The sequence below is a fragment of the Dermacentor variabilis genome, chromosome 1, assembly GCF_050947875.1.
Source record: "Dermacentor variabilis isolate Ectoservices chromosome 1, ASM5094787v1, whole genome shotgun sequence".
Lineage (NCBI taxonomy): Eukaryota > Metazoa > Arthropoda > Arachnida > Ixodida > Ixodidae > Dermacentor > Dermacentor variabilis.
In genome coordinates, this window is record NC_134568.1 from 117,546,677 (window position 1) to 117,573,587 (window position 26,911).

Below are 26,911 nucleotides of genomic sequence, written 5' to 3' on the forward strand. Positions count from 1 at the left end.
TAGTTGTGGCCATAAAGCCAGTCTTGCATTTGCACATCACATGTAAACTCTTAGTGAAATGAACTGCATCGGCATCAACAAACAGTTTCGCCTTGAGAAGAAAGGATTTGATGGTCTTCGTGAACAGCTGGAAATGACAAGATGGGCCAGATTGTTTTTTCGTGATGGAAAAGTTTACCGAGACCTGTGCACTTCATTAAGGCTCAGGTTGGTGAACCCGCTAGCCTTTTAAATGCTGTACACAAACGTAAGGCTGGCTTCACCATGACGTCAATATGCTACTGAAAGTCAGTCTCTTCAATGTGACACAGGCTTGGCGAGCCCAAAATCTATACATACGAGGCCATGCCTTCAGGCAACACTGCACCTGTGAAAAGTTCACTTTCATATACGGCCATGCTAGCTGCACTGGTGCTTCATGCAATGTGGTCACGTGCTCGTGTGTTCACCCTAACTCTGATCATCACTGCACCCCGCCTGTGACGTCAGCACAGGCTGATTCACAGAGAGCACCATAGAGGGAGGTCATGTGGGGATTACATAAACTCGCTCGTGCTCATTTTGGTGCAAGTGATTCAAATTGAGGAACAGCAGTGGGGCCTTTGACGGCAGTTTTCTACTCAACTAAGGGACATATTGGCACACTGAAACCAATGGTAAACTTCTACACAAATAATCTATCCATCTAGCTTGACTAATATTTTCCTTTAGTGTCCCATTAAAGGCATACTGACATGATATTGTTTACTCAATTTTTGCTTTAAATGAAAGTATGAGACCTCTAAACCCTAGAAAAAATACTGACAAACCTCAGAAATAAGTAATTTAATGTGGTAGCATTTTTTACAGCCAGCTTTGGTTTCATTTCTACTGTGTCGTGATGTCTTCACCCAGGAAGTGGTCACATGGGAGCAGGGCATTGTGACGTTTTGACACTCACTCCAACTTGCGCGGTTGTCTGCCACGCTGCTACATTGGGCCTCAGAATGAGTAGCAGCATAGGACGCAACCAAGCAAGCCGAAGGAAATGTCAAAATGTGTTGCTTTCCAGGGGCCCTAAAACGCTTTATGCTAAGAGAATGTTGCCAATTTGTCGTAGAGGCTGCCGTGAACCTGTGAGGCAAATAGTGCTGTACTGCATGCAGCAGGGGATTCACAATCTACTGCCAAACACAGCGAAAAATTGCTTGCTCTCACTTCCGCTAAGTTGTCATGCAGCATCATCTAAAGCAGCTGGCCCACCAACGCTATTGACTGATTTCGTGATTGAAAGAGCTTTCTCATTAATACATAATTTCTCATTTTGAGTGAAATAAATGAAAAGTATATATGTCCGCAATTTTAAAAAGACGGGAAAATCATTTCATCTCTGCACTGTGCGTAGCTTCATCTGCTGCGTGTGGCTTTTGAGGTGGCAATGGCATGCTGTCTATAGCAGCCGCCACAGGGTGCCCCAATGAGCTCTTTCACCACTGCAACACTCAACCTTTGGCTGGGGCTTTGCCCTCTTGGCTTCTCCACTGTGTAGCTTTCAGTATGCTAGCATAGACGAAAGGAGAGAAAAAATAGAGTATTGGTGCGATAACTCCACTTGTAGTTGAAGGAGTAGAAACATTTTTGTGGCATGAGATTTGTGAGATGACGTCTTTAATAGTGAGGCCATTCTATGATTATTTGCAAAAGTGTCTAGTTGTGCCTTCAAGTTCTGGAGTGTTGCATGCCAAAACCATAACCTAATTACGAGGCAAGCTGTGGTAGTGGACTCAGGATTAATTTTGACCACGTGGGTTTCTTTAACATGCACCTAAACTTAAGTAAAGGAATATTTTTGCATTTTGCTCCCATCTAAATGTGGCTGCTGCTGCCAGGATTGAACCCACATTCTCAGCTCTTGTGCTACTACGGTGGGTGTCACAATGTCCTGCTCTCGCATGACCTTCTCCTGCTTCATAGCACCCACTGTGGTGGTGAAGTGGCTTTGTTGCTATACTGCTAAGGCTGAGGTCATGGATCAAATCCTGGGTGGGGTGGCTGCATTTCGACAGAGGCGAAATGCAAAAGCACCCATGTACCATGCATTGGGTGCATGTTAAATAACTCTAGGTTGTCAAAATTAATACGGAGTCCCTCACTAAAGTGTGCCACATAATCATATCATCATTTTGGCATGTAAAACCTCAAAATTCAATTTGAATTTGCGTCATGATGTCACGACACGTCAACTTCCTGGGAAACAAAACCGAAACTGGCAGTAGGAAACCTATTACATTAAATTATTCGGGCTGCTCTGAGGGTTTCTGGTATCTTTTTCTAAAATTTAGAGGACTAGGGCCTTCATTTAACTAAAAAAAATAGTGTGAAAATATCATGTCAGTACTTAAGTCGAGTGCATGGCTTGTCCTTAAGTATGTCTCCCACTTAAAAGGGTCCCTGAAACGGTTTGGATAAATTTTGTAGACGCATAGGGTACAGCTACAGTAAAACATTCACACCACAATTTAAGTGAAGCATCTCATATTAAGAGAGCTATGGATGATTAACGGTTACCCTTTTCCCTAGTCATGCTTTTTTTTAACTAATTCGCTGAGTGATCGGGGCTAAGCTCTGCTGTCACTGGCTCTGTGTCATATGCGACGTCGTGTCGTCTACTCCCGGTTGTCTTGGAGCCAGCGCCTCTCCACTAGTCGCCTGGCTGTCGATCCCCCGCAAGAGCTATCCCAGCAGCGTGTATTGGGAGCATTCTGTCACAGCACCAAGTGTGCCTGGTATTCAGGTAACTGCAGGTGAACTGGGCATTTTGACGAATTGGCGGAGAGGTAAACTAAAGCCTCTCCGTACTACTACATCTGTGATGAAGGGGTTTAGCGTAAACATGGACGGCCTGCATGGTGCAATCATCTGGTGGCACAGAGCTTAACCAGCCAAACATAGAGCTACTATTGCTGTAACCAAGTGTAAAATATTTTAAACATTTGATGTGTTCGCGATTACGCCCCTGTCATATAAGCTGTTTTTGTCTGGTTGAGCTCTGTGCCTTCACCATGCAGGCCATTCATGTTTGCATGTCCGCTCATCCGGTAAAACACCCAGTCCGCTTGCACTTGTGTTTACACTGGTTTAGCCAAAACCGGACTCACTAAAACTCTATTTTGGTAGTAACCCTCCAGCGTGAAGTGACGGCTGCAAACGCATAGATGCTGGTGTGAATCGGATACCTACAGCCCAATGCGCTGCAGCCACTCCGCTTGCATGTTGCCCTGTAGAGGAACACAGTGTCGCAGCTTGACATGTTGCCGATCGCTAGATTTGCAGCCCGCAACATAACAAGGTCGATCCATAGTACTTGCGAAAAAAAAGCTTGAGATCAGCACTGACCACGCAGCTCCTGTCAGCACATAGAACGTTGTAACACAAGCAGATGACACTTGCTTTGTGTTGGAAGGGCTTGAGTGTTGGGATAAATTTTCGTTGTGTATTCACTTTCTCTTATTTTCTTTATGGAAACAAATTAACCAACATTCCAACTGTTACAAACAGCATTTGTTCATTATAAAATTAGAAAAGTTATCAATGACGCAACTTGGGTAGCCAGTCAGTTATCTCGCCCAACTGACGTCAATTGGGGTCACTATGTCAGTCGGGAAGGAGCGGCTGAAAACTCGGGGAAGCAGCGCCGCTGCAATCAGTAGCGATACAGATTTTTAAGACCTTATAGTAAATTGCATGCTTTATGCAGAGCACTTCATGTGTCACTTAATGATCAGAAGGACGTACCCTAACGACTCGGTATGTTCATACAAAATCCTCAAAATCGTTTCAGGGTCTCTTTATGATATGACAGTGGTGGTGGTTCATGCGTTTTACTATATTTATGGTGGTGGAAGTCTTCACTCAAGTATACAATTTAGGAAAGGAAGTAATTGGAGTTGTAGTGACATCATCTTTGGAGACTGAAAGGAAATGACCACTAGACACCATGTTTAGTTGCCGTTTGTCAGGATTCCTTGTGTGTGGTGCATTCGGCAGTTGAATGCAATGTACAGTGGGGGCATGGGCATATAGATTAATCACTGGCAACAAAAGTTTGTTAAATAAAAAATAAACTGTGTACTTCATTGTACAGATGTAGGCTGACTGCCCGTGGTAGCTTACGATAATCATGCATATAACGTGCTTCATTAGTGTTGACTCGGAAGTCGCCATTATTGTTGCACCTGGGGAGGTCAAGTCTTAGGGATGGTGCTCTGTATTGCTGCTAAAGAGATGAATCAGCTGAGCTAAAGTGTATTAAGTTTTCAGATGTATGATGCTTGCACTGCATATATCATTGACACTCTACCTGAGCAAGAAGAACCTGCTTGTTAATACTTAGCACAACAGAAAGCTGAGCTAGTTGGTAAGGATTCATTATGCAAAAAAGAGGTGAGGCGTGCAGACAGGACACAAGAGTAGAGACGTGGACAACACGAACGCCGACTATCAACTGAAGGGAGCACTGAGGTGAAAAAAGAAAGAAGACACAAAACTCATCTGCGCAAGCTCAGGAATGGTATCACCACGTGTCAGTCGGGTACATGTGCCGGTCTACGTGAGAGATAACTGTTGAGGCACTTAATCTCTTCCTTACGTAAAGTAATCAAATGCTGACTCACGCACGCACTTCCACCATTATAGATATGCCATGCCTCTACCATAAGACGCGTATCTTCATTCTTATGCCTGTACAATATCGCGCATTCATCTAACTCTGGTGTGCAGTTACAATCTTGGCAATGTAGGGAAAGATACTTAGTGGTACTTTCTAGTGGTCAAAACATGTTTCGACATGATTTTGTTCCATCTTCCATTTTTGTCTATGTCACTGTGTTGATACTGGTGCTTATGTGGCAGTTTTCTTTATATTTCAGTCAGTTCGTGCCTTGATGTCGGACTTCCAAACACCAGCCCGACACATGTACCGGTGTGCACACATTTTCTTCACAGAAAGTGAGTGTTTGAAGCCTCTGGTGGAACAATTCAACAATAATTCTAGATTCATTTTGTATCTTTTATATTATGTAGCATCCTTCACCTTGACCACATTGCTGTGTGCTTTTTGTTTCAGAATGCCCAGATGACCTGTTCACAGATATATGCAAATCACCTATGGCAAAAGTAATAAAGACTTTGAAAGAAGTCAACATTGCTTTTCTGCCATATGAAAGTCAGGTGGGTGCTCTTTGTCTAGTGCTGCGTATAGTTGAGCTTCATCTGTGTGACAAAGTATCCTTGAACTCAAAATTATACTGTCACTTAGTGCCTCTTCTGTACCTTGTCATATTCAGATAAAAACAAATGAACCTGTGGCACATAGCAGCCAGATATAAGAAATGTGAATTTTTCTACCCCAGCAGCAACCATGGCTGTAGAGATGCACTTCTGCTAAAGTTAATCCTGGTGAGGGCTCTAATTGTTGCATTGTACAGGTGTTGTATAAACCTTTTTATTTCTCATGGGTAACGTATTATGCACCATATTCTCATCTGGAAGATAGTCTATAAGCTTTAAAGTGACTGTGCTATGAGGCAATGAAAAAAATGTAGGTGAAAGTATTAGCTCGTACCTTTAAATTTGGTCTTCGCTGGAACTGAACATTAAGTATGTGTCAAGCTACGACTATGGCTGACCACTGGCCGTTACCGTGCTAGCTTTACAACACCTATACGCTGTAATTCATGTCACACTCTTATTTTAGTCTTGGAAGTAGTAGATGTAAATGATATCTTGTGGCATTGTCAGCATTTACATTGCATTCGGTGTGATGTGACAGATTTCAGAACTATTGAATATTGCTGTGCTTCTTTAGTCATGACTGTATGCTGGTGCTGGGTCCTGCTGGCTTTTTCATGTTTATTTTGCTTGGTCGCTTGCTTTAATCATTTGCTTGGTCTCTTGTCCAAGGTAAAATGTACCATATTTTTTAACTCTTTGCACCAACACACGCACTTCCTGGTTGCAGCTGCAGTTGCATGTGGTAAAGGTGTGCTGTATGCTGTACAGTAATTGGCACTAGAGTGGGAGCCATGAGGTATACACTGGTGCTTAAGACAGCGCTTGAGATGGCTGCTCGAGATCAAGCAGACAATGCTGCGATACGCAGGGGCTTGCACGTTCTTCACGTGATTACTTTCCTGAGTGGCTGATGTCAGCTGCAGTGTAGGCAATCTGGCCTAGTTGAGTACATTGTAGCGGCAGTATCAGCTCACTACTCTAGTGTATTGTGTTCTTAATTATTTTACCTTTATTCCCTCTGTCTTCACTACATGTTTTATACCCTATGCCTTGGCATTCAAACTGGGTAGTGGCAGTATCCTAGAAATAAACAAATACAAACACAATGGAGCTTGAATGGAGTGCCTATGGTAACAGGCACAAACTACATTGAGGAATTAGGCTCATTATTATCTGGCCTGTAACCGTTATACAAATGAAAGAACTGGGAAGTTCAAAATATTTTTACTTCTATTAAAAATAAATAAATAAAATTATGCTCTAATCAACATGTGGCTTGAGAGCCTGGGTGGCATTTTTAAAAAATCTGAAAATGAACAAAAATTAACTCTGGATCGTATAATGTTAAGGAGGTGCACTCACATCAAAGCCCTTTTTTTTGTATGTTGTATGCTAAATATTATATTCTAAACTTACAACAAACTGAAAATGAATCGTATGTGTGTTACAATGGACACCATACAGGGTGTTCTTTTTTTTAGCTGCACCAAATTTTTTAAAGATTGCCTATGGCAGATAGCACAATTCTAACTCTTTATTTAGATTACTCTGTGAGGCAGCCATTACTTCTGCGAGAAATGAAAATGTTCAATTGAATAATTGATGTAATCGCATTGCACTTCGACGGACACGTTCAAAATTAATATCTCGGAACTGGTGCTGTCCATAGAGTTCATTCACTATGTGAACTCAGCAGCTATAATTCCTAGATTAAAATATGTGGCGTAAAGCAATGAATTAAAAAGTTAGTGTAACTACATTAATTATTCAGTTAAACATTTTGCTCTCTTGTAGAAGTAATGGCCATCTCATCGAGTAATTTAGATCAAGGGATAGAACTGTGCTATCTGCCATAGGCAATTTTTAAAAAATTTGGTGCAGCTAAAAAAAACACCCTTTATACAATGTTTATGTACGTAATGCATTGTGGACATGTTGCAGATTTCAGCAGCTTGACACTTATGCATCATGTGGTAATAGATTATTAGTTGCTTGGCACCTTCCTATATTGAGTGAGTGGTGGAAGGTTCAACCACCTCGAGATCCTCGGCTTTCTCAACCTTTTTCCAAAAGCATAATTTCATTCAGGTCACAACTGCCTTGCTTGTCTTTTCTGTCTCATGTAGCTTTCTTAACTCTTTCCCTACCATGCCCATTGGGCATCGTTGGCCCGCTATCGATGGTTTGAAACGCCGCTTTGGCGACCTTCCGCGCTGCTTGTAAACACGCTGTGCTATCGGACGTAAAAAATAAAATTTTTTTTTGTTTTCTGAGCAGTCTGCTTGTTTTTCCCTGCCAGGCGGTGATTTTTGAATGCGCTGCGAAGTTTTCGTGATCCTCAAAGTAGAAAGCAGAAATGACCGCCTGACGGTCTGAAATACTGCTTTGGAGACCTTCCGCGCCACTCATGGGCGCTGCACCATCGAATGGGAAGGCGGAGAACTATATTTTTGTTTTCTAAGCAATTATAGGTCTTTTCCCGCCAGGCGTTAATTTTTGAACGTGCTCCGAAGTTTCGCGATTGTCAGTTGAATGCAAAAATTGACGCCTCCGGTAGTGGCGCACGCGCTTCGAAAGATTGCAGGTCTCGCGATTCTGCTGTGTCTGCAGCTGATTTTATCTATGGATCGAGCAGCAGCGAGTCTGAGGATGCTTCCTTTTCGTCGGACTTTGACTCCGAGAGGGACAACGACGTGAACCAGCCCGGAACATCGGCAGCCGAAGACCGGCATGCCCAACTGTAGTACTTGCAGTTAAATTTTTGTAGTGGAATACCTGTTCAATGAAAAATTTAAATTTTTTTGGGAGATAGTGCCTATAAGATGGCAATAGATTTTGTAGATCATAAATTTTTGTTCCATTTCTTTCTTAGTTGTTGCAAGCAGGTCTTTACAAATTCTTTTCAAGTTTATTCCACAATCTTGATTGTGACGATTTCTCTCTTTTATGCCATACAGCTCATTAATAAAACTGATATGCAGGAAAAATGCATTCATTCTGGTTTTTGTTTATATGTTACATAAAATATTGAGTGCAGTAGTTCCTTAAGAAAAAAAAATCGCATTTTCCCCATGGTAGGGGGAGAGTTACACTCTTGACTAGGATGGTAAACTCTTGACTAGGATGAACGGACTGCCCACAGTTATCATTCTCCTGATTGACAAGTTGGCATCTCCTGCTGGAGCAATGTATGCTTTGGGCCAATCGAAACACTTATTCTCTATATTGTGAAGAAAAAGCTTCTTCTTTCTCTTAGATGGTTTATTTTCATTGCAAATGCACTCCTTGCAGGTCTTCTCTCTGGACTCTCCAGAGACATTCCAATTCTACTACAATCCAAACCGCATCAACGAACGCACTTCCAACCTGGAACGCATTGCGGAGCAAGTGGCAACATTGTGTGCAACACTGGGCGAATACCCATCTCTGCGGTACAGGAGGTAAGATTCAGTGTACCTTTTGCAGTAACTGGTGTTGGCTAAAATATGCTTGTTTAGTATTTTTTTACTTTAAGAACTTATTACAGGGAAACATTCTTGAGCACAGATTCTAAAGTTTTGACAAAAGAAAAAATTCTGGGAGGTCCCCACTACCTTCAGCTGCTACACATCACAGCGTTTAGGCAGCAGATACTGTGATGACATATAGGTGATTGCACTTTGGCATATAGTATGGTTATTCATAGTCCATCCTTAATGAGGCCTTCCATGGCACTGGAAAAAAACTTGGCTGAATGGCAGTGAAATTCACTACGGGGCGGAAACATGAAGCTTTGCTTGTCTTCGGCTGTGACACTTGAGGGTGGCAACATCCGGAAGTGAATTCTGTGGTCACCAGTGGTGCACCACTGCTGAGGTCGGAGAGTACTGGTGAGGAAGCCAATGGTGCCACTTCCCCTCGCCACGGGACATTGTGCAGGACAAGGGTGAGAGCAAGGGGCAAGTAGGGTTTTCTGTTGTAGATGGTCCGAGTGATGCACAGTGCTGACACCAAATGTAACATTAACATTTGACCCCTACCATTTTTTACAATTCTATTGCAAAATGCCAAATTTTTAGAGCTTGTTTACAATTGCCATATTGACACCAATACTTTTGCAATGTTTCATTTCTGTCCACTTTGCAAAACCAGTTTCAGTAGAATATAAATACAGTTCACAACCAATTTTTCAGAACCTTATTTTTTTCATACCTGCTTGGTTATTCCGACCTACCCACAGCAGTGCCATCCACTCATAAAACCAATGTATACAGGTGGCCAAAATTTTGGCTGTGAATATTTCATAATTAAACTCCATAAATAATTCTTTTTGTCTGTGGCCCAGATCATTCTAGTTGCGATTACAGACCAGAGTGCGTGTTCAGTGTCCGTGCAGACTAAAGTGAAACTTTTTTAACAAAATACACATCTTGGTCAGTCAAGCCATTTTTATTATTTTTAACCTACTAATTTCAATATTTTTTTAGCTTCGACTGTAGTATTCTTTCAGGTTTTAAGGTTGGCTGGTGTGACAGTTGCTCAGTGTAAAAAGGAACTGGGGAGACTCTATTGGGCACTGTGGTTGTCCGATGCTGCGCCTTATCATTTTGCATCACTGGTAAAAGAGAAAACTGAACTTCAAAAGTGTTTTATAGATTGTGAATCATGTCTATACTGTTTATGGATTTTGGGGAAAGGGAAGTACATCATTTATTTATTTAGGTTGGCTGAGGGGTTATCTCTTGAATCAAACAAATGAGGATGAAGCACACTATTGAGCATGATGTGCAGCACACAAGATTTACTTCATAGAGCATGTGATGTTGGTTATGGCAACAATAACTACAATGTGTCAGCAAAAAGTACAAATAGACATAGCAATATGGTGAATACAAAATGAGCACAGAGTACATGCGACCATCTAAGAAAGTGTATGTTATTGAAGTGACTGTGGTGGCTCAAAGGCTTGTTGTGCTGCAGAGAACAGGCATCCAAGGCCAGTTCTATGTCATCGTTGCTGCAGTTGAATGAGAGTGAAATGCAAAAATACTTTAGTAAAAGTTTCAAGGTTCCCTATATGTAGCCTTGGGATTTAAACATTATGGGTGGTACTCGAAACACTGAAGTACCCCACAAAGCCCAAACGCCATTCGACATCAAGGAAAATTAGAACAACTTGGTCACCTTTATTTCTGTCCATGGAGAGTACATTCTTATTAAAAATTGAAATGTTGAGTTAAAATTAATTAGTTATTGTTTTTGTGGAGCTATGCACAAATGAAAGTTTACTTAAAGGGACACTAAAGGTTAATATTAAGTCAACGTGGACTGTTTAAATACCATCCCAGAAACCTCGAAACGCTTGTTTCGTGCGAAGAAGAGACTTATTTTAAGAGAAAATGCGTTATTAAGCGTCCGCGTACCTCTAGCGCAGTTCAAATAGCCCGCACTCCGATCGAGGAGTGGTGACGTCATGATCTCATATTGACATTGCACCGTTGGTGAGGGAAACAGCGCCCGCAAACGGCGCTACGGCTTTTCTGCACAAAACGCAAACGCGCGGCCAGAAACAGAGCCAAGACAGAGCCGACAGCAGCGCTAAAGTGGAACTATGGTGGCTAGCGCAAGGGAAAGCGCGCGACGATAAGCTGGTTCTTTATTTTATGACACCAACTTTGACGCTCATTGCAATGGACGACCCTGACAACGACACATTGGCTCGCAATGCTGGGCTCGACTTCAGCGATTTAAGCACTGATGAACGTGACCTGCTGCTGAGGGCTCGTGCTGCCGGCGTCATTGCGTACTACTACGATGGCAATTGTATGTCATGGCTGTACATATTCGCACATTTGTAGCTTTTCCTTTGTGAAAACCAAATGCCGCACTCACAGCCCGGTCTTCGACCTGCAGTTGTTCTTGCGCTTCGGAGAATGCAGGCAAGACCGACGGAACAGCGCTACGGGAAAGCATTGCTTTGAAAGGCACTCCACATGATTTCAGTACGTCAGTGTTGAACTCATAATCCTCTGGGAGAAAGTGTGGCGAGCACACTATGCGATTTTCAGCTCTTTGCCAAAGCGCTGTGGCAGAGGAACAACACTTAACCACTTAGAACGGAGAGGTTCACTCGTTGGCACACAGTGATAAGTAACGTTGGATTCGCCGCTGCAACTGCCCTTGGCCAAGTTCCGCGGACCGTTTGCGCATCCCACAACATATCATAGACGTGGCAGTCTCGCTGCTTGTTCCAAATGCAAGTTTCACGAGCCAGCAGAACCAGCGCAGCAATACGTGATAACGAAATAACTGAAACTTCAAAGCGCGCGTGGCGCAGAGTCGAGTGCGCAGAGTCGAGTAAAAACCTTTCGACCACCCGTACTACTGAAGGGTACCGTCAAAGTGTTATTTTTTCTTAGAATCGAACAGCAGTAGACAAGTAGCATTTTCTTCCGTCTTATAATCTAATGAAATGATCTTTTTAGTACAAGTAGTTGAGTACTAGTGACATAAACTATGATAAGGAGTGCCTTCGTCATCGGGCTAGTACCGGAATGTCGCTGGGGAGTCTCAAATCGTGTCATGCATTTACCTCAATTTCTCGGTTACTAATGCTCTGTTCGTGATTATATTGACGCCTTAGACGTTCTAGAGCATTGCTTTATCACTTTAACGTGACTTCATAGTAACCTTTAGTATCCCTTTAAGTGTGTCAATAACACTGGTGGGTTTTGCATTAACGTTATCACGCTGAAATCAGCATTTGGAGGTTTCAAATTGAGCAAATGAAAAATGATGTTGGGTGTTGTGGGGTTATTGAAACATAAGTGCTTGACAATAATTGCCTTGTAAAATCAAATTATGTAGTGGATATCTTTTTCATCTTTTCTAAAAACATGGGAGGAATAGGAAGGGACAGAGGGGATTCAAAAATTAGTAAAGCATATTTATGTTTTGCACAGTGGATAGTACCATTTAAAAGCATTTGGAGGTAAAATTGCGTTCTACTGGGTGATATGTAATCAAGCTGCATGTTGGAAGTTACCACTACTTGTGTGCTAAAGCAGTGACTACTGAGGAAACAAATATGATTAGATGCACAATAGAAAGTAAGGTTGGTTTTTGGTAATGTAAGGTTGTAAATGACCACTGATTTCTCTCAAACTGGGAACTGAATATACAGGGCGTCCCAGCTAATGTTAGCTAAGCTCTTAAAAATAAAATATAGAATATACGAGGACGCAACCAATGGTATTCTGTCAGCAGAGACTTACCGCACCGGGAGGATTTAAAAAAAATTGAACTATCGACAAATATATGTGGTTAATTATTGAACTTTTTAATTACTGAATTCAGGGCATGAATATTGATAGAAAAGTAATAATTGTGTTTTAAAACACCTGATTCAGTTGTTTTCATTATGTTATGTGTCGCGTAATTATTTTTTGCGTCATTGTTTTAGTTTATTTTTTTCCCTGTTTGAGGCAGTGTCGATTGTAATGTCCTGCCTACCACTCGTTCCTCTCGCTTTCATTTCTTTTTACTTCTTTTTGTCGTGTACCTATGGTAACCTTTCGAGATTGACGTCTGACAAAGGTGCCCGAGAGTTACAAAGGGGTGTTGATTGGATGGGCAGGACATGTTAATAACTGCAACGTCCTCATTTCCTAGATGACCTGGAAGGGTGTTCATGTTTGCGTAAGCTTTTGCTGGCAAGTAATGGTTAGATGCAATCTCCCACTGTCTGGCACCTATGGGCTGTCACATTGGCTGTAACCGCATTGCTGATGTAGCATAGGGCAGAAAAAGGAGTTGGGGCCTCAAAAAGCCACAGAAGAGAGCAAGCTATCTATATTGTATGAGATTGTAGGCTCCCTGCTGTTTGTGGTGTTATAATATTTGGCTCGCATGTTCACTGCACTATTGTCTTCAGATAGGGAATGTTTTCTTGCTGTGGTCAAAAACGGTTTCAGTGCCCCTTTAATGTCAAGTAAATTGAGAGAAGTCTGAATGAATTCTAAAAACAGTTTGTGCTCAGTTAGTTCACTACAGGTTAGCTCAAAAGAAAAGCAGTAAGTGTCATTTACAGTGGTTTAGTGTATCATATCAACAAAGCTCCCTGCAGTAGCTGTAGATGCAGCAAAAAATACTTTCCTGCAGGAAAGACTTTTTAGAAAGAGGCAAGTGCTTCTGAATAAGATAGGGCATGCTGAAATGTAAGCTTGAAGCCGCAGTTTTCTTTATACTGCGCATGCTTTGTAAGTTGTATGTCGTACAATTCAACCGTGAGTGGAATCTTCAGAAATGCTGAGAACAGCAAACTGTACTAATTGAATGGCAAAAAGTGTTTGTGTTTCAAAGGTTGAGTATTCATGTAATCCTAGTAGACATCAGTCATCATAATTATACTTAGTATTCCTTTGATATATCTGTGTATTGCTTCACCTAAAACTGCCATTTTTGTGTGTTTGCATGTGCCCATGTGACCACTACCTCAGCAGGAAGTCTGGCTTGTTGCATCCGACATACCTTCAGTGTAAATGTAGTATTGGTGGTTTAATTTTTCAGTGATTTTGATCACAACGTGGACCTGGCACAGATGTTGTATCAAAGACTGGATGCATACAAGGCAGATGAACCGACCATGGGAGAAGTAAGTGGTTTCTATTTTGTGCAGTAAATGCAAACTTGTCCTGATATTAACATCACAGAATTAAGCTTTCGGGTTTAATTCTGTTATTTTAATATCAAGATGTCGACTAGTAAATCACAAGTCCACATCTCAGGTTGTGTTTTTTTCAACACTTTCTTAGCTTTCAGAACTAAGCTTTGGATGACTTTTATATCCACTGGCAATAGCTGTAAAAAGAAACTGATAGTCTCGGTACCACTGTACAAGAATACATGGCACTTACATTAGTACTTCATTCATACGTTTTGGAAAACCTGCGAGAAAAACATAGTAACCGCGAAAGCGTACGATCCGAAGTAACTAAAAAATTTTGACAGACTCAACTATTGGGGACATCTATGTAATGCGAAGCGTTGCGCGGATTGTTGCGCCAGACGCCAATCTTCGCTGAGCTGGTGGTGCTCCGGCGGCCTGAGATGCGTTTTGTTGTTTTCGTATTGCGTGGTGTTTCAAGAGGGCGACACAAAACCGAAACGAAATTTAGCTGGTGGGCGACGCCGGATACTGCCGAAGCGAAACGTAATGCCCACAGCCACAGGTTTGGATTATTGTCTACTAAAGTGTGCAGTATGCTATCAATGGCACTATGCACCACGTGCTGTAAAACAGATAGGTGAAGATGCTTATCGCAATAGGTTTGGCGGCAATAGCTGTGAATGCGGCATGCGATGACCCAGGCAGAGATTTGCTGGTACTAAAATAAACTGTGCGTGCCGTTCGTTTCCACGTGAGACGGGCGGCTATACACTGTTCTCGATCGCGCGCGTCTCGCGCCTTTTCTTGTTCTCATGGTCTCTAGCAGCTGGAAAACTTATACAATCACAGTCTGTAGTAGGAAACAGTGGTGAGTTTCGGTTATTGCCCATTAAACCATGCACTATGCTTCCGATGGCACCACACGCTGTGAAACAGATAGGCGAAGATGCTTATTGCAATAGGATTGGCGGTGATAGCTGTGAATGCCACCTGCGACGACCCCGGAGACGATTTGCTGGTACCAAAATAAGAAACAGAGAAACGGGTGGGTGAGTATCAGGGTGAAGCTGCCGTGGCGGGCAGCTATATACTGTTTTTGATTGCGCGTGCCTCGCGCATTTCCTTGTTTACATGGAGTCTAGTGGCCGGAAAATGTATCATACTATCGCAGTTTGGCGATGTACAGAACGTTAGTGCTGAAAAATTGTTTTGCGGGAACGTATGAACCGGTAAAAAATGAGTGTAACTTTATTGGGTCATTTTTTTTTGTGTTCCCAATTGCGAACATTGGCATCAAGAAAACATGCATAATGGAAATGTATCAACAAGGTTCTACTGTATTTGTTTGCATCTCTTGCTTTCAAGACATACCCGCTGTTTTGTCTTTCATGGCACCGTGGGGAATCGGGTCACTTTCAGATACACTGGGCACTGCCTCAAAGTGTGTTAATACACATACACATTGAGTGCTGTGCAGTCTCCTGTAAAAAAGTAAAAGGCTAGCCAGCCCTTAATGGCAATGACTGGCTCCTCTTTACTTCTTTTTTTGCAGTAGAGTGCATGACTAGGCCCCAAGTTCGTAAAATATGCTGAGTAATAATATCTTTTTGCCTTCCATCTTGCATTAAAGAACAGCTCATTTTTACTTGTCAGTTTTTGGTAAAGCAGTTTTTTGCACCGTTTCCTACCTAGTAATGTCTTCACACATAATGTGATCCATGCTGTGATTTCTGAAAGGCACAAGAAGCAGTGCCTTTGCTCAAACAGATTTGGGCTAGTTTACAATTTTACGTATGCTGAATCCAATTTTATGCAAATGAATTCGGTTTGCGAAAAAAAAAAAATTTGCTCTGTCTCCAAAGCCTTCCTTTGGAAATTTTGTGATGGTGAAAAGATGTCAGACAAGTTTCAAGCAACTTTGGGCAATTCTATACAGACAAATTCCTGAAGCAGGGGAAATTGGCAATAGCAAAGTCTGTTAAAGAGTCGTTGGGATCTAAAAACAATATACTGCTTGTCGGTCTTTGCTGTTCCAAGTTTGCTGCCGTTTTCGTGCCGAGTCTAAAGATAAATCATCCATAATAAAGTACATATGTATCCCACAAAAAGCGTGTGTTCAGGACGAGCTTTAAAGACAAACAAAGGCATACTATTTCCCCCTCAATGTTGCGTCCACTGGTTCTTTTACAAATTTTAATGTTCACAGACTGGCAGGTATGAAGTTGGTGACATGCTCTGGTGAGACACCGTAATGAAATAACTAGATGGTCATCCCATGCGATATCACATAAATATGTACGTCCTAACCACTGTCGTGTATGTTTTATTTTTTGTAAGTTATTTTGCACTTTTAATTTTAAAAAAATTTTTCTTTTCATGTGGATGCATTATGTGTGGGGACCTTTTACTGAAAAGTGGTTCTCCTGGTGCTGCTGCATGCCCCTGCCACCCCTCCTGTAGAAACAGCAGAAGTAGCCTGGGTGCATCTCACTGTTGGACAGAAAATAACTCAACGTCAGAATATTGAATTATTATCCTTGCAAAAACCTCACAATTCTTATATTTTCAGTAGCGTAAGTTAAAAAAAAGCTTACTTTTCTTTCGTTGCTGCTGTATTTACATGGAACTGTAGATGTCTACCTTAAGCACAATAAATTATGAGGCAAACTCACTCTGAGAATCCTACATTAAAGTGCATAGTTTTATCTACAAGGTACTACTGAAAATAGAAAAAAAAAAACCTACATGAAATTGAGGAAAAATAGCGCCCCTTAGTTACCTTTCTTCTCATTCATTGCATAGCAAGGCGTCACATACTACATGATGCCAGCAGTCAGCTGGATGTGCCACATTCATTGTCATGGCCATGAATGGTGCGGGCTCCCTGGGTTTACATCTTCTACACATACATAAATACCCATGAATGTGGATGTGGGAATAGCTGTCACTGTAGCTGAAGTGTTAGAGTAATGCATGCATAATTCGGACGGTGTGCGTGATGCTCCCACTCGCCACTTGTGGCAAGTTGTTTTTTCGTCCACTTTCATTTCCCTTTGCCTTATTTCTGCACTCCAATTAAAAACAGCAATATAGTTTCCCCTGTGCTTTCCTTAACTTCATTGTCGGTTGGCTGGCTTCATATGGTTTTGAGTAAAAGAAAATTGGGCCCCTGAGTTATCCTTCTTTTCAGAGTTGAAACCATGGCTCTTCAGCTCCCTAATAAATTTCTGCGTTAGATTGATTCCATGCATATAGGTAGTACAGTCGACTGTCGTTACAACAGACCCTGATAATCCCCCCAGAAATGTCAGTTTTATCCAAAACGCCTCACTTAGGAAACTTTGGTCGCGATATGTAACAGCGTTATTGCAAGGAGGGAGTAACAAACATCCAAAGTGAACAAACAAAAAAGTTGCATTTTCACCCGAAAGGCGAAGCAGTGATTGCGATTTCAAATTAGTAGACAGCTATGCGAAGTAAGGATAGTAGTTTTGTCGGCCGTATAAAGTTGTAAACATTAGCTTACTAACTAAATTGACAAGCACTGTGTCACGCGCGCACAGGTAAACGTGAACATATCTCGCTTGATGACCGTGGAAAGTCACCATCAGAACATTGGAGTGAGGAAGCACGGCAGCAACAGCGAGCGAATTGGCCTTCGTGCTGTCTCGCGCTTCAATGCGGGCTAAACATTGAAAGCACAGTGCATATGAAGCTAGCGGCACACGGCGCACTTTGTTGACATAGCAGATTGCCTTCAATATAGGACACCCGCGCGCGCGCGCACTTTGTCCACATCACAGATCGCTTTCAAGATACAGGGCCTGTGCGGACGCACCGTTAACAGTAGCCACCAGAGTTGAACCCCCCTCTCCCTCGCCTCCCCCCCGTGCCTCGCGTGGGATTGACGGCGCGCTTCTGCCCTACTTTCCTCCCTCCCTCACGCACATGATATTGAGGCGCGATCGTTGGCTGACACTTGCAAGTCAGTTGCTAGCCCGTGTCAACACGGCAAAAGTCTATTTTATGTGCCCGATTTCGACAAAAATTGCCACTAATTTTGTCCGCTGTAGCCAATAGTCTGTTGTAGCGTGGTCCATTAAAAGCGAGATTCATTGCATCAATAAAATAGGTAGAGCAAAATAAGGTTGAAATATGGTCTGTTATATCTGAAAGTCTTGTACACGGGTCCATTGTAACAAGCATAGCCTGTAGTGCTTTGTAGTGATCTGTGCAAGAAGTAAAATGCTGCCGTTCCTATACTCTTATCTCACTATATTACAATATTTTTAATGGCAGAACTGGAATAAACAAGAATACCTCAAATACCCTGCACATGTATCAGGAAGAATAGATCATGTCCTGAAGATATGCCAGTATAAATGCGTATTAATGTTTTCAAATATGCTTTCTGTCCTCATACTATAGTGGAGTGAAATTCGTATCGTCACTGCACCATCCTCCTCTTTTGTTACACTGCTGCAAGAACATGTCTTGCTATATGACAACTGATCACCTATGATTTCTAAAACAATAGTGTTCGTATGCCTCTCCAGATCGCACTTACGAGGGACATTCCAAAATAAGTTTCATAATTTATTTTCACACGGAAACTTTACTGCCAAAATAAAATACACCATGGCATCACAAACTATTCACCTTGCGCTATTTTTCCACATAGTCGCCACCGATATTGAAACATTTGTAATAGCGTGCAATCAGTTTGAAGAAACCACTCAGATAAAACTTGTTGCCCGGAAATGCAAGAAATTGTCGCACAACCTGCCCCACCTCTGCATTGGTTTAGAAGTGACATCCCGGGAGTGCAGCTTTCAATGCAGGGAACATGTGCCCATTCATATCGGATATGTAACTGCGTGCACTTCCAACGATGACCTTGTCAGCACACATCTCTCTGCCATCATGATTTGTACTCTAATAACCTCGAGCAAGCTGGTCTGCTGCTACTCTTCATTCTCCGGCGCTCTGCACATGCGTCATTCCTGCACCACAGATGCTCCTTTGGTCATTGAACTAGCAGCGGGCGTGGATTCTTACGGCGATTGTTTGTTTCACCTGGTGTACTATCTTCTCTTAAAAAAAAAAAAAGACAAATATACTTTCGGAACGTCCCTCGTAGTTTTGTACCATATATATATTGTTCCCCCCTACAATAATGCCCAATTTGGGTGCTGTATATATTTGTATAAATAAATTGAGGAATAAATAAATATTAAGTAAAAAAAAACATTCAGTGTGACTCTGTTGCTGCCACCTTAACTTGTAAAATAACTGATCTTGGGAATGAGCCTTCATAGTTAAAGCCTGAAAGTGGTGCGTCGGTCCTCGTCACCATTGTATGCAAAAACTTGGATCTGCTTTCATCTTGCGATGGCGCTGACTCCCAACGATAGGCCATTGCTAATGCTGTTAATGCAATGTTGGCTTTTTATGTGATTGTAATGTGTAGGCAATTTATGAACCACTTATAAAAGATGTGTGCATTAGAATAGAGTAAAAAGGAATAATCATTCATTGTGAGCTGTCGTTCACGCTTCGAGCGCTGCCAAAGGTAGGCATAGCCAAGACAGACTCTGCCACTATTGGGGTCACAATTAGGGTCACCATTGAGGTCAATATGTAGGGGTCGGGCGCGTGTGTGCAGAGCAGTCAAGTTCGAATTATTTGGCGAAGGCCAACTTCAGGGTTGAAATAACATGAAAATTTGGGCCCATAGAAATACAGTAGACCTCGTCAATACGATCCCGTTTTGTATGACATCCCAGCACCAATGTTTGCAATCTGTAATAGAAAAATGACCCAGTACAGTTACATTTCTTTTTTATCGATTAATGTGGTTCTTGAAAACACTATCTTTTGGCGCCAACGTTCAGTACATTGCCAAACTGCTATTGTATGATGTTTTCTGGCCACTAGATTGCATGTGAACAAGAAAAGTAGTGAAGCATGTGTGATCGAGAGCAGTAGGCACCCACCACCGCAGCATTTCTGCAGTACTCGCCCACTCGTGTCGTGTGAAAATGTTGCCACGCGCTCATTTTCCTCTTCCAGTATCAGCAAATCTCCTCATGGGTAATCATACCTCGCATTCACAGCTATCGCTGCCAACCCCATTGCGATAAGCATCTTCACCTATCCGTTTCCCAGCATGTGTGTCACAGCTCCGTTGGAAGAATACTGCACACCTTTAATAGGTGATAATCCAAACGTGCCACAGTCCTCTACCCCCGTTCTCTGCTGTAGGCGGTGCGAAGTGAGCATCATGTTTCGCCCTGGGCGTCATAAGCCAGCAATGCCCTCCAGCTCTATTTCGTTTTGGATTCCTGTGGTTGCTTAAAACGCTATGCAATAAATAATAATAATAAAAAAAAACGCAATGAGTAGCACAATGCGTCGCATTATATACCTAAACTATAGTTGAGTCTGCAAATAGTTTAGTGACTTCGGATTATATGTTTTCCCGGTTAGTACATCTTTTTCTCATGTTTTTCCCCAAAATGTTTGAACGAGGTTCTGCTGTATATAGGTGCTGGCTGGGACCTTCAATTGGATCCAACTAACTGGAGTTGAATTAACGGATGTCTATTGTATCACTGTTTTGTTATATCGAAATTTGACTTACTTGGTTTATGTTGTTATTGTAGTTGAACGTCATTGATGCATTTTCAGTTGAAAGTTCCCAGTTACTACATTGCTATACTGCCATAGCATGGTCCCAGTGAAATATCCATTGGCTCATGGGTTCCCGGTGTCTGCCAGGTTTTTGTCTGCGGTCCCATAAAAAACTTACGAACAGTGTTCTTCCACATTGCCCACAGCTGGCTCTGCAACCTGTGAATGAGTACATACTGCCTTGCACCATTGACATTGAACCAAACTGTAGCAATTGTACTGTCACTGATGCAGGGACCCGAGAAGATGCGCTCGCAACTGATAATACTTGACCGAGGTTTCGACTGTGTGTCCCCGCTGCTGCACGAGTTGACCTTCCAGGCCATGGCCTACGATTTGCTGCCTATTGAAAACGATGTCTACAAGTTCGAGTCGACTAGTGGAAACGACGTGCGTGAGAAGGAGGTCCTGCTGGACGAGAAGGACGACCTATGGATCGAGCTGCGTCACCAGCACATTGCCGTTGTCTCGCAGTATGTACAACAGCACAAAGTGTCTACTCTGATGTTTTGCCTGAGTAGAAAAGGAAGCATGTCAAGTTAACTCTGGCACAATCGAAGGTTTAGTTGTGGAGTAGAAGCTTAACATTCTCTAGTAGCAGACAGCTCCTTTGCTTGTTCAAGGTAACTGCACTAAATGTTCTGTGACGGTGACAGTGAGCAGTACACATATGCACCGGTGGCAGCTTATAAAAGTATTGTGGTATCACATTGACGTGTTGTCATTGTAAAAAAAATCAAGCAAAGCTGTTTATGGCTTGTCAATTAAGGGGGGACGTGGCAATGAAAGCTTCTAAAAAAATTATTTATAGGAATAAATTGATGAAATTTGGCACGCAGGTGGGATTTGTTATGCTGATATCATAACTGAAATCAGTTTTGTGCTATCTATTATAGTTTTTGATTTACAACACTTGACAGCCTCTAATGGTCATCCCCAAATTAATTAAACATAATTTCGCCAAAATTTTCACATCAGCATGTTCACAAAAGCCCATTCTGTGCTATAAAGCTATTGGTTTATGTTTTAAATGCTGAAATGAGCATGCATTTTTTAAAACTTTCCTATGCATATTGTCTTACTAACGACTTTTGCAAAACACCCATTATGTATTTGTTTATGTGGTGCAGATAAAAATGGACAGCTTTATTGCACTCATCAATGTTTCATGATCTAAGTGCTAAAGACAATGGTTTTGTGTTCATTTCTTGTGAAATGTCACTGGGATGACTTAAACCAACTGCATAAAAAATGAAAGCTGGGAAAACAGAGCTCAAAGTTTCATTTGTTGTAAACATTTGAATCTTTACTTTGAGCACCTAAAACCCGCCTGGGATGTAGTCCTTTGCCTTTGAGGACACATTGTCTTTACATTTTGATGTAGTTTTTCGCTTCTTTGTAGCAGTTTCATGCAGCTTAGTTGCCTTTTTGATGCGTCATGCAGAGGTAGATGATAGCGCAGTCAAAACGTCCGCTCTTGTTTCCTTTCGTTGCACAACCTCTTTGTTAGTGAGAGTTGGAACTGAAATCCGCTGCTGAATATTTGATGCGAAAACTTCTGCTCTCGCCGATGTCACGTTGCCGTCACGATCACACGCAGACGCACCATCACCACAGCCCACGGTCATATTGTCACCATAGCCCACGGTCGCGTTGTCAGCACCACACACGCATACGCTTTCTCGGTCACCCACGTGTGCCGGTCGTGCCTCGTCAGCAAGGTCGGCAGCATCCGCTTCTATGAGTAGTTTTCTCCCTCTGTTCCGCGCCTTTCGTGGTCTTCCGTATGCGTGGGCCATTCAGACCTTGCTTCCTTTGGGGCTCATCACAGAACAGATGCATTAAGCTGCCATGATCGTCAGTCACATTGATTGGAACGTGTAGCTCACTGCTGCGCAAATGCGCGTAAGAGAGGTTCGTCAGCAATTCAAATCTACAACAGCCAGTAGGAACGCGCCCTGTGTACCATGTGACTACTGCACCGAATCGCAATGCTACTTTTGTCTTCTTTTCGCTCACATTTGCTGGTTTATTTTTTGGTGGAGAAACACATAACTGCAGCTATCTTGAGCTCTGATTTCTCCTCTTTACGATGATACTAAGATAGTGGCGCTGCGTCAACGGACAGCTGAGCAATCTGCAGTGTGATGGCACCTTTCGAAGCCCGATTTTTTCGCAATTTTTGATGGCAGCACTCTAGGAAAGAGTTGTTTTCTCGATTTCTACCACATACCGTATTTACTTGCATAATGATCGCGCTCGCATTATGGTCGCACCCCTGAATTTTGTCGTCAAAATTCGATTTTTTTTCTTTCCCATGTAATGATTGCACCCTGAACTTGTCGCAGCGATATGTCGTGTGCCAAGTCTAGCTAATGATGATCGCGCTTACCATCCGTTGATTGCTACGCGAACGACTCTTGAAGACATACCAAGTGGTCTGCACGCACCCAACATTCTTAAGCAGATGCCCCATTTCATTCCTTTCATCGCTTTCCGCACTTCCATTAAAAAAAAAAAAAGCTACAACCAAACTTGCCTCGGCTTTATTATTTGTAGGCTTCATAATGGTTTTGGTCAACAACAACAACAACATAAAGGGTGCCTTTCGATTCTTCTCGTCTGCACTCATGGGCATGCACCAAATCGCGAGCGGCAACGATAGTGGCCACGTTTACACTGATACGTTAGAAGTGTACCCTATTCGTACGCCGATGCTTGTAAAGCAGCTAAGATATTCGCCCACCCTTAGCGGAAACGTGCCATATTAGGATAGCAGTGAAGACAAATGCCGCAGTTTACGCAGCATGCCCGCCAGGGGTTTCTGTCACTGGCAGCTAAGTGCGCCGATCTCTGTTTCTGTCCCCTCAAAGTGGACATGGCTGCGTTATTGTTGCAAACTTGCCGATATTAACAATATTATTCATTACTGATATGGAAGAAACTGTTTCAATGCATGTAATGTATTCACGAGAAGAAAAATATGTTCGGCGCATTCGGCTTGTTCCGCCGGCCGGCATTTTTGTTTTGGTGTCCTGCACTGACAGCGGCAGCCGCCTGCTTGTCATCCCGCAGCAAATGTGGGCGGAAAAAATCAAATGTTTCTTTTTGTTGGAAATTTAACCCGCATAATGATTGCACCCCTGAATTCGTGTCAATTTCTTTTGACAAAAAAGTGTGATCATTATGCGAGTAAATACGGTATTATAATACAGTCGATCCCGGATATATAGAATCCGCATATATGCAATTATTGCCTACATCAAACAGTTAAAAAATCTCCTTGGGAATCCCACGCAAAAGTATAGTGCTATTGTTCGCGTATATAGAACTCCCGTGCACCGGCATATCGATGTATCGAACTCCATGCTGAGCTGCGCCCCGGCAAATGCTCTTCTCCCACCATACCCCATCCCTGCAAGTGCGCTTCTCCCATCGCATACCACCCTCGCAAGTGCGCTTCTCCTCACGAAGCTCTCGCGATGTTCCCGCAATCTCACGTGCGCCGCCCCGCACTCTGAGAAAGGGGCGTGTAGGTAAAAGGCACGTGATGAGGAGCACTTGGAGTGCAATTGGATGTGAAAGGGAAGTGAAAGGGAGAAACCACGCCGACCGCAGGCGCCCGTTTCCTGTGTTTTGGTTGGCTGACACTGCTGGCGCAGCGAGATGAACGAGGTCAGTGCAGCTTGGGCTTGTGGTAGTGCAGAGACAAGGAGCGGTGCATCTTTCGATTCGCTTTGTTCCTTTTATTCACGAGGCCAACGTGAAGGCTTGAGACTCGTGTGGTGCAGTGCGTTTTTCTTTCCGCTTTTGGCACGTGTTCCGGAGCCATGGCCGTCAAAAAACGCAAGAATTTGGATTTTTCAACAAAGGCGGACATCATTCGACGAGTGGAGGCTGGCAAGAAAAAGTCATCGGTCGCCGCGGCGTTCGGTATTCCTCGCAACACCCTGAGTACGATCCTCAAGAACAAAGCCAATGTTAAGCTGAAGGCAGTGCAATCCAGTCAGCCTGGAGCATGTCGTGTGTGTGTCCCAACCTTTGACAATGTCGAGAAGGCATTGTACGCCTGGTTTTTGGAGACACATGCCAAGAACAGACGATGGATGTCTTGACAGAGAAGACGATGACGCTGGATGGCTGGACAGCGAATTTCGCGAGCTCTCAGCATTCCCAGGCGTCATCCCAGGCGGCGTTATAGCATGCGATTTCGTCAGCACTGACGACGGCGTGCAAGCTGTAGCGGATCGCACTGATGCGGAGATTGTGGCTGACATCATGGGTGATGAGGACGCAGACTTGAGCGGCGGCGAAGGTTCCGACGAAGAGGACCAACCAGCATGCACTGCAGCTGAACTTGCATCAGCTTTCAGCATCATTCGCTGCTGTTGTGGCACAATGGAAGGACCTGGCCTTTCTCATTTGGACACTGTCAACAAGCTTGAGGACAGCCTAATGAAATTGATGGTGCAGAAGAAAAAGCAAGCAAAGGTCACAGATTTTTTGCTTCTGAAATAAAGTGCTCTGGTCATTGCGCTGTGTTTTTTTTTTTTTTTTTTTACGCGCCTTGGAGGCACAGATTGGTCAGTTCCCGTTTGTCAGGACACCGGGAAACTGCCTCGAGATGTGTGGAGTTGTTAGAGAAGCTTTTGACGTGCATATCTTATATTTCGAATTATCGATATATCGAACTGTTTCGCGATCCCCTTCGAGCTCGATATATCCGAGATCAACTGTATTTCAGCACGAGGTAAATAAAGGTCCGTGGATCACAAAAAAATAAGAAACTAGAAAATTTTGACAATTTGACTGTTTCAATAGCCATGTCCCCCTTAATGTATGGTGTGGTAAAAATATGTGTGCAAACAGTGCAGGTTAAATATAAGATAACTTATGACAACAATAATATCATCACACACCTGATGAGGGGCAAATAAAGCTGCACACTTGGGAAAAGGAGTTAATAAAGCAAAAATCAGACATCCACTTGTTCGTAGCAATTGCTACAAAGGAGATGAACACAAGTGCTCGTTTTTGTCTCCACTACTGGAGTGTGCGTATTTTCATGCGCTAAATCCTCTCATAAGCTATGCAAGACAAACTAGCTCTACAGTTATTCCTTCTTAATTGCACAACACACAGTTGTGCTTCTTAAAGCACACCCAAAAAGAGGGTAAACTCAAGCATACACACACACATGTATGTGCGCACGCCTTTACAGGGACACCATAGGCAAATATTAAGTGAACGTAGACTGTTAAAATTCCATTCCAGAAACCTCGCAGGGATTGTTTAGTGCCAAGAAAAGGCTTAGAGATAAGAAGGAATTGAAGGGTCTGCATACCTTTACTGCAATTCAAATCGCCCGCCTGGAGCGGTGGAGTGGCGACGTTGCATATGCCATCACTGCCCTGTACTGCCGTTGATGAGTAAAATGGTGCCCGACAGACAGTGAAAAGGTTTTTTGTGCAAAACGTAAACGCACGGCCATGGAGAAACCAAGCCAAGACAGAGCGTTGAATTCGCTGCTGCAGCTGTTTTCGGTCAAGTGGCGTGGGCCGTTTGGACATCCCCTGACATCACACGGATGTGGAATTCTCTGCTTCTTGCAGTTTGGTGCAGTTTCGCGAGCCAGCGAAAAAAGTGCAGAACTACGCGGTAACAAAACTACTGAAACGTAGAAGCATTGGCAGCACAGAGTCAAGTGAAAACGATACCTTTTGACCACCCACTTTGTTGTCAAGGGTAACATCAATGAGTCTTTTCTAAACATCAAGTAGAACTGGACAACTGGCATTTTTTTTTCCATCTTATAATGCAGTGCAATAATTTTTTAATTACAAAAGGTTGCATACTAGTGACAGAATTATAATGAGGAGTTCCTATGTTATTGGGCTAGTACTTGAATGCCCCGGTTGACTTGCAAATCGTATCCTGCATTTACCTCAATTTCTTGATTACTAAAACTTTGTTTGTGATAGTATTGACGTCTTAGATGTCCTTGAGCATTAAGCTTGGCTTAGTATTTGCCTTTAGTGTCCCTTTAACTGCGGTCTTGTGCTATACATATTCAGTGATTCAAAAACTGTTTAAAAGTGTTTTTTTTTCCAGTTTGGCCTTTCTTACTTGACAACATTTCTGTATTACATATACCCGTCACTGACTGTAACTATGGCAAAGTGGGCCTATGTTAGCTTCTGCATATAAGATTTTAGACATTTTTCAATCATTAACTTCAAGTTTTTCGAAGTTCTTTTTGAGTACAGAGTGATAAAGATGGGTCAGTAAGACCTCTTGGCT

At 42.7% G+C, this 26,911-nt stretch overlaps 1 protein-coding gene across 3 annotated transcripts in view; it reads left to right on the top strand.

The window, feature by feature from the left end:
• The window catches only part of Rop (Syntaxin-binding protein Rop), an 81,514-nt gene that overhangs the window by 2,360 nt on the left and 52,243 nt on the right, over positions 1–26,911 (top strand). For all 3 annotated transcript variants that reach the window (XM_075693864.1, XM_075693871.1, XM_075693882.1), the window contains exons 4-8: positions 4,908–4,986; positions 5,105–5,208; positions 8,563–8,711; positions 13,819–13,903; positions 20,846–21,084. In XM_075693864.1, the coding sequence (XP_075549979.1) occupies positions 4,908–4,986; positions 5,105–5,208; positions 8,563–8,711; positions 13,819–13,903; positions 20,846–21,084 (656 nt within the window). The remainder of the gene's footprint in view (positions 1–4,907; positions 4,987–5,104; positions 5,209–8,562; positions 8,712–13,818; positions 13,904–20,845; positions 21,085–26,911) is intronic.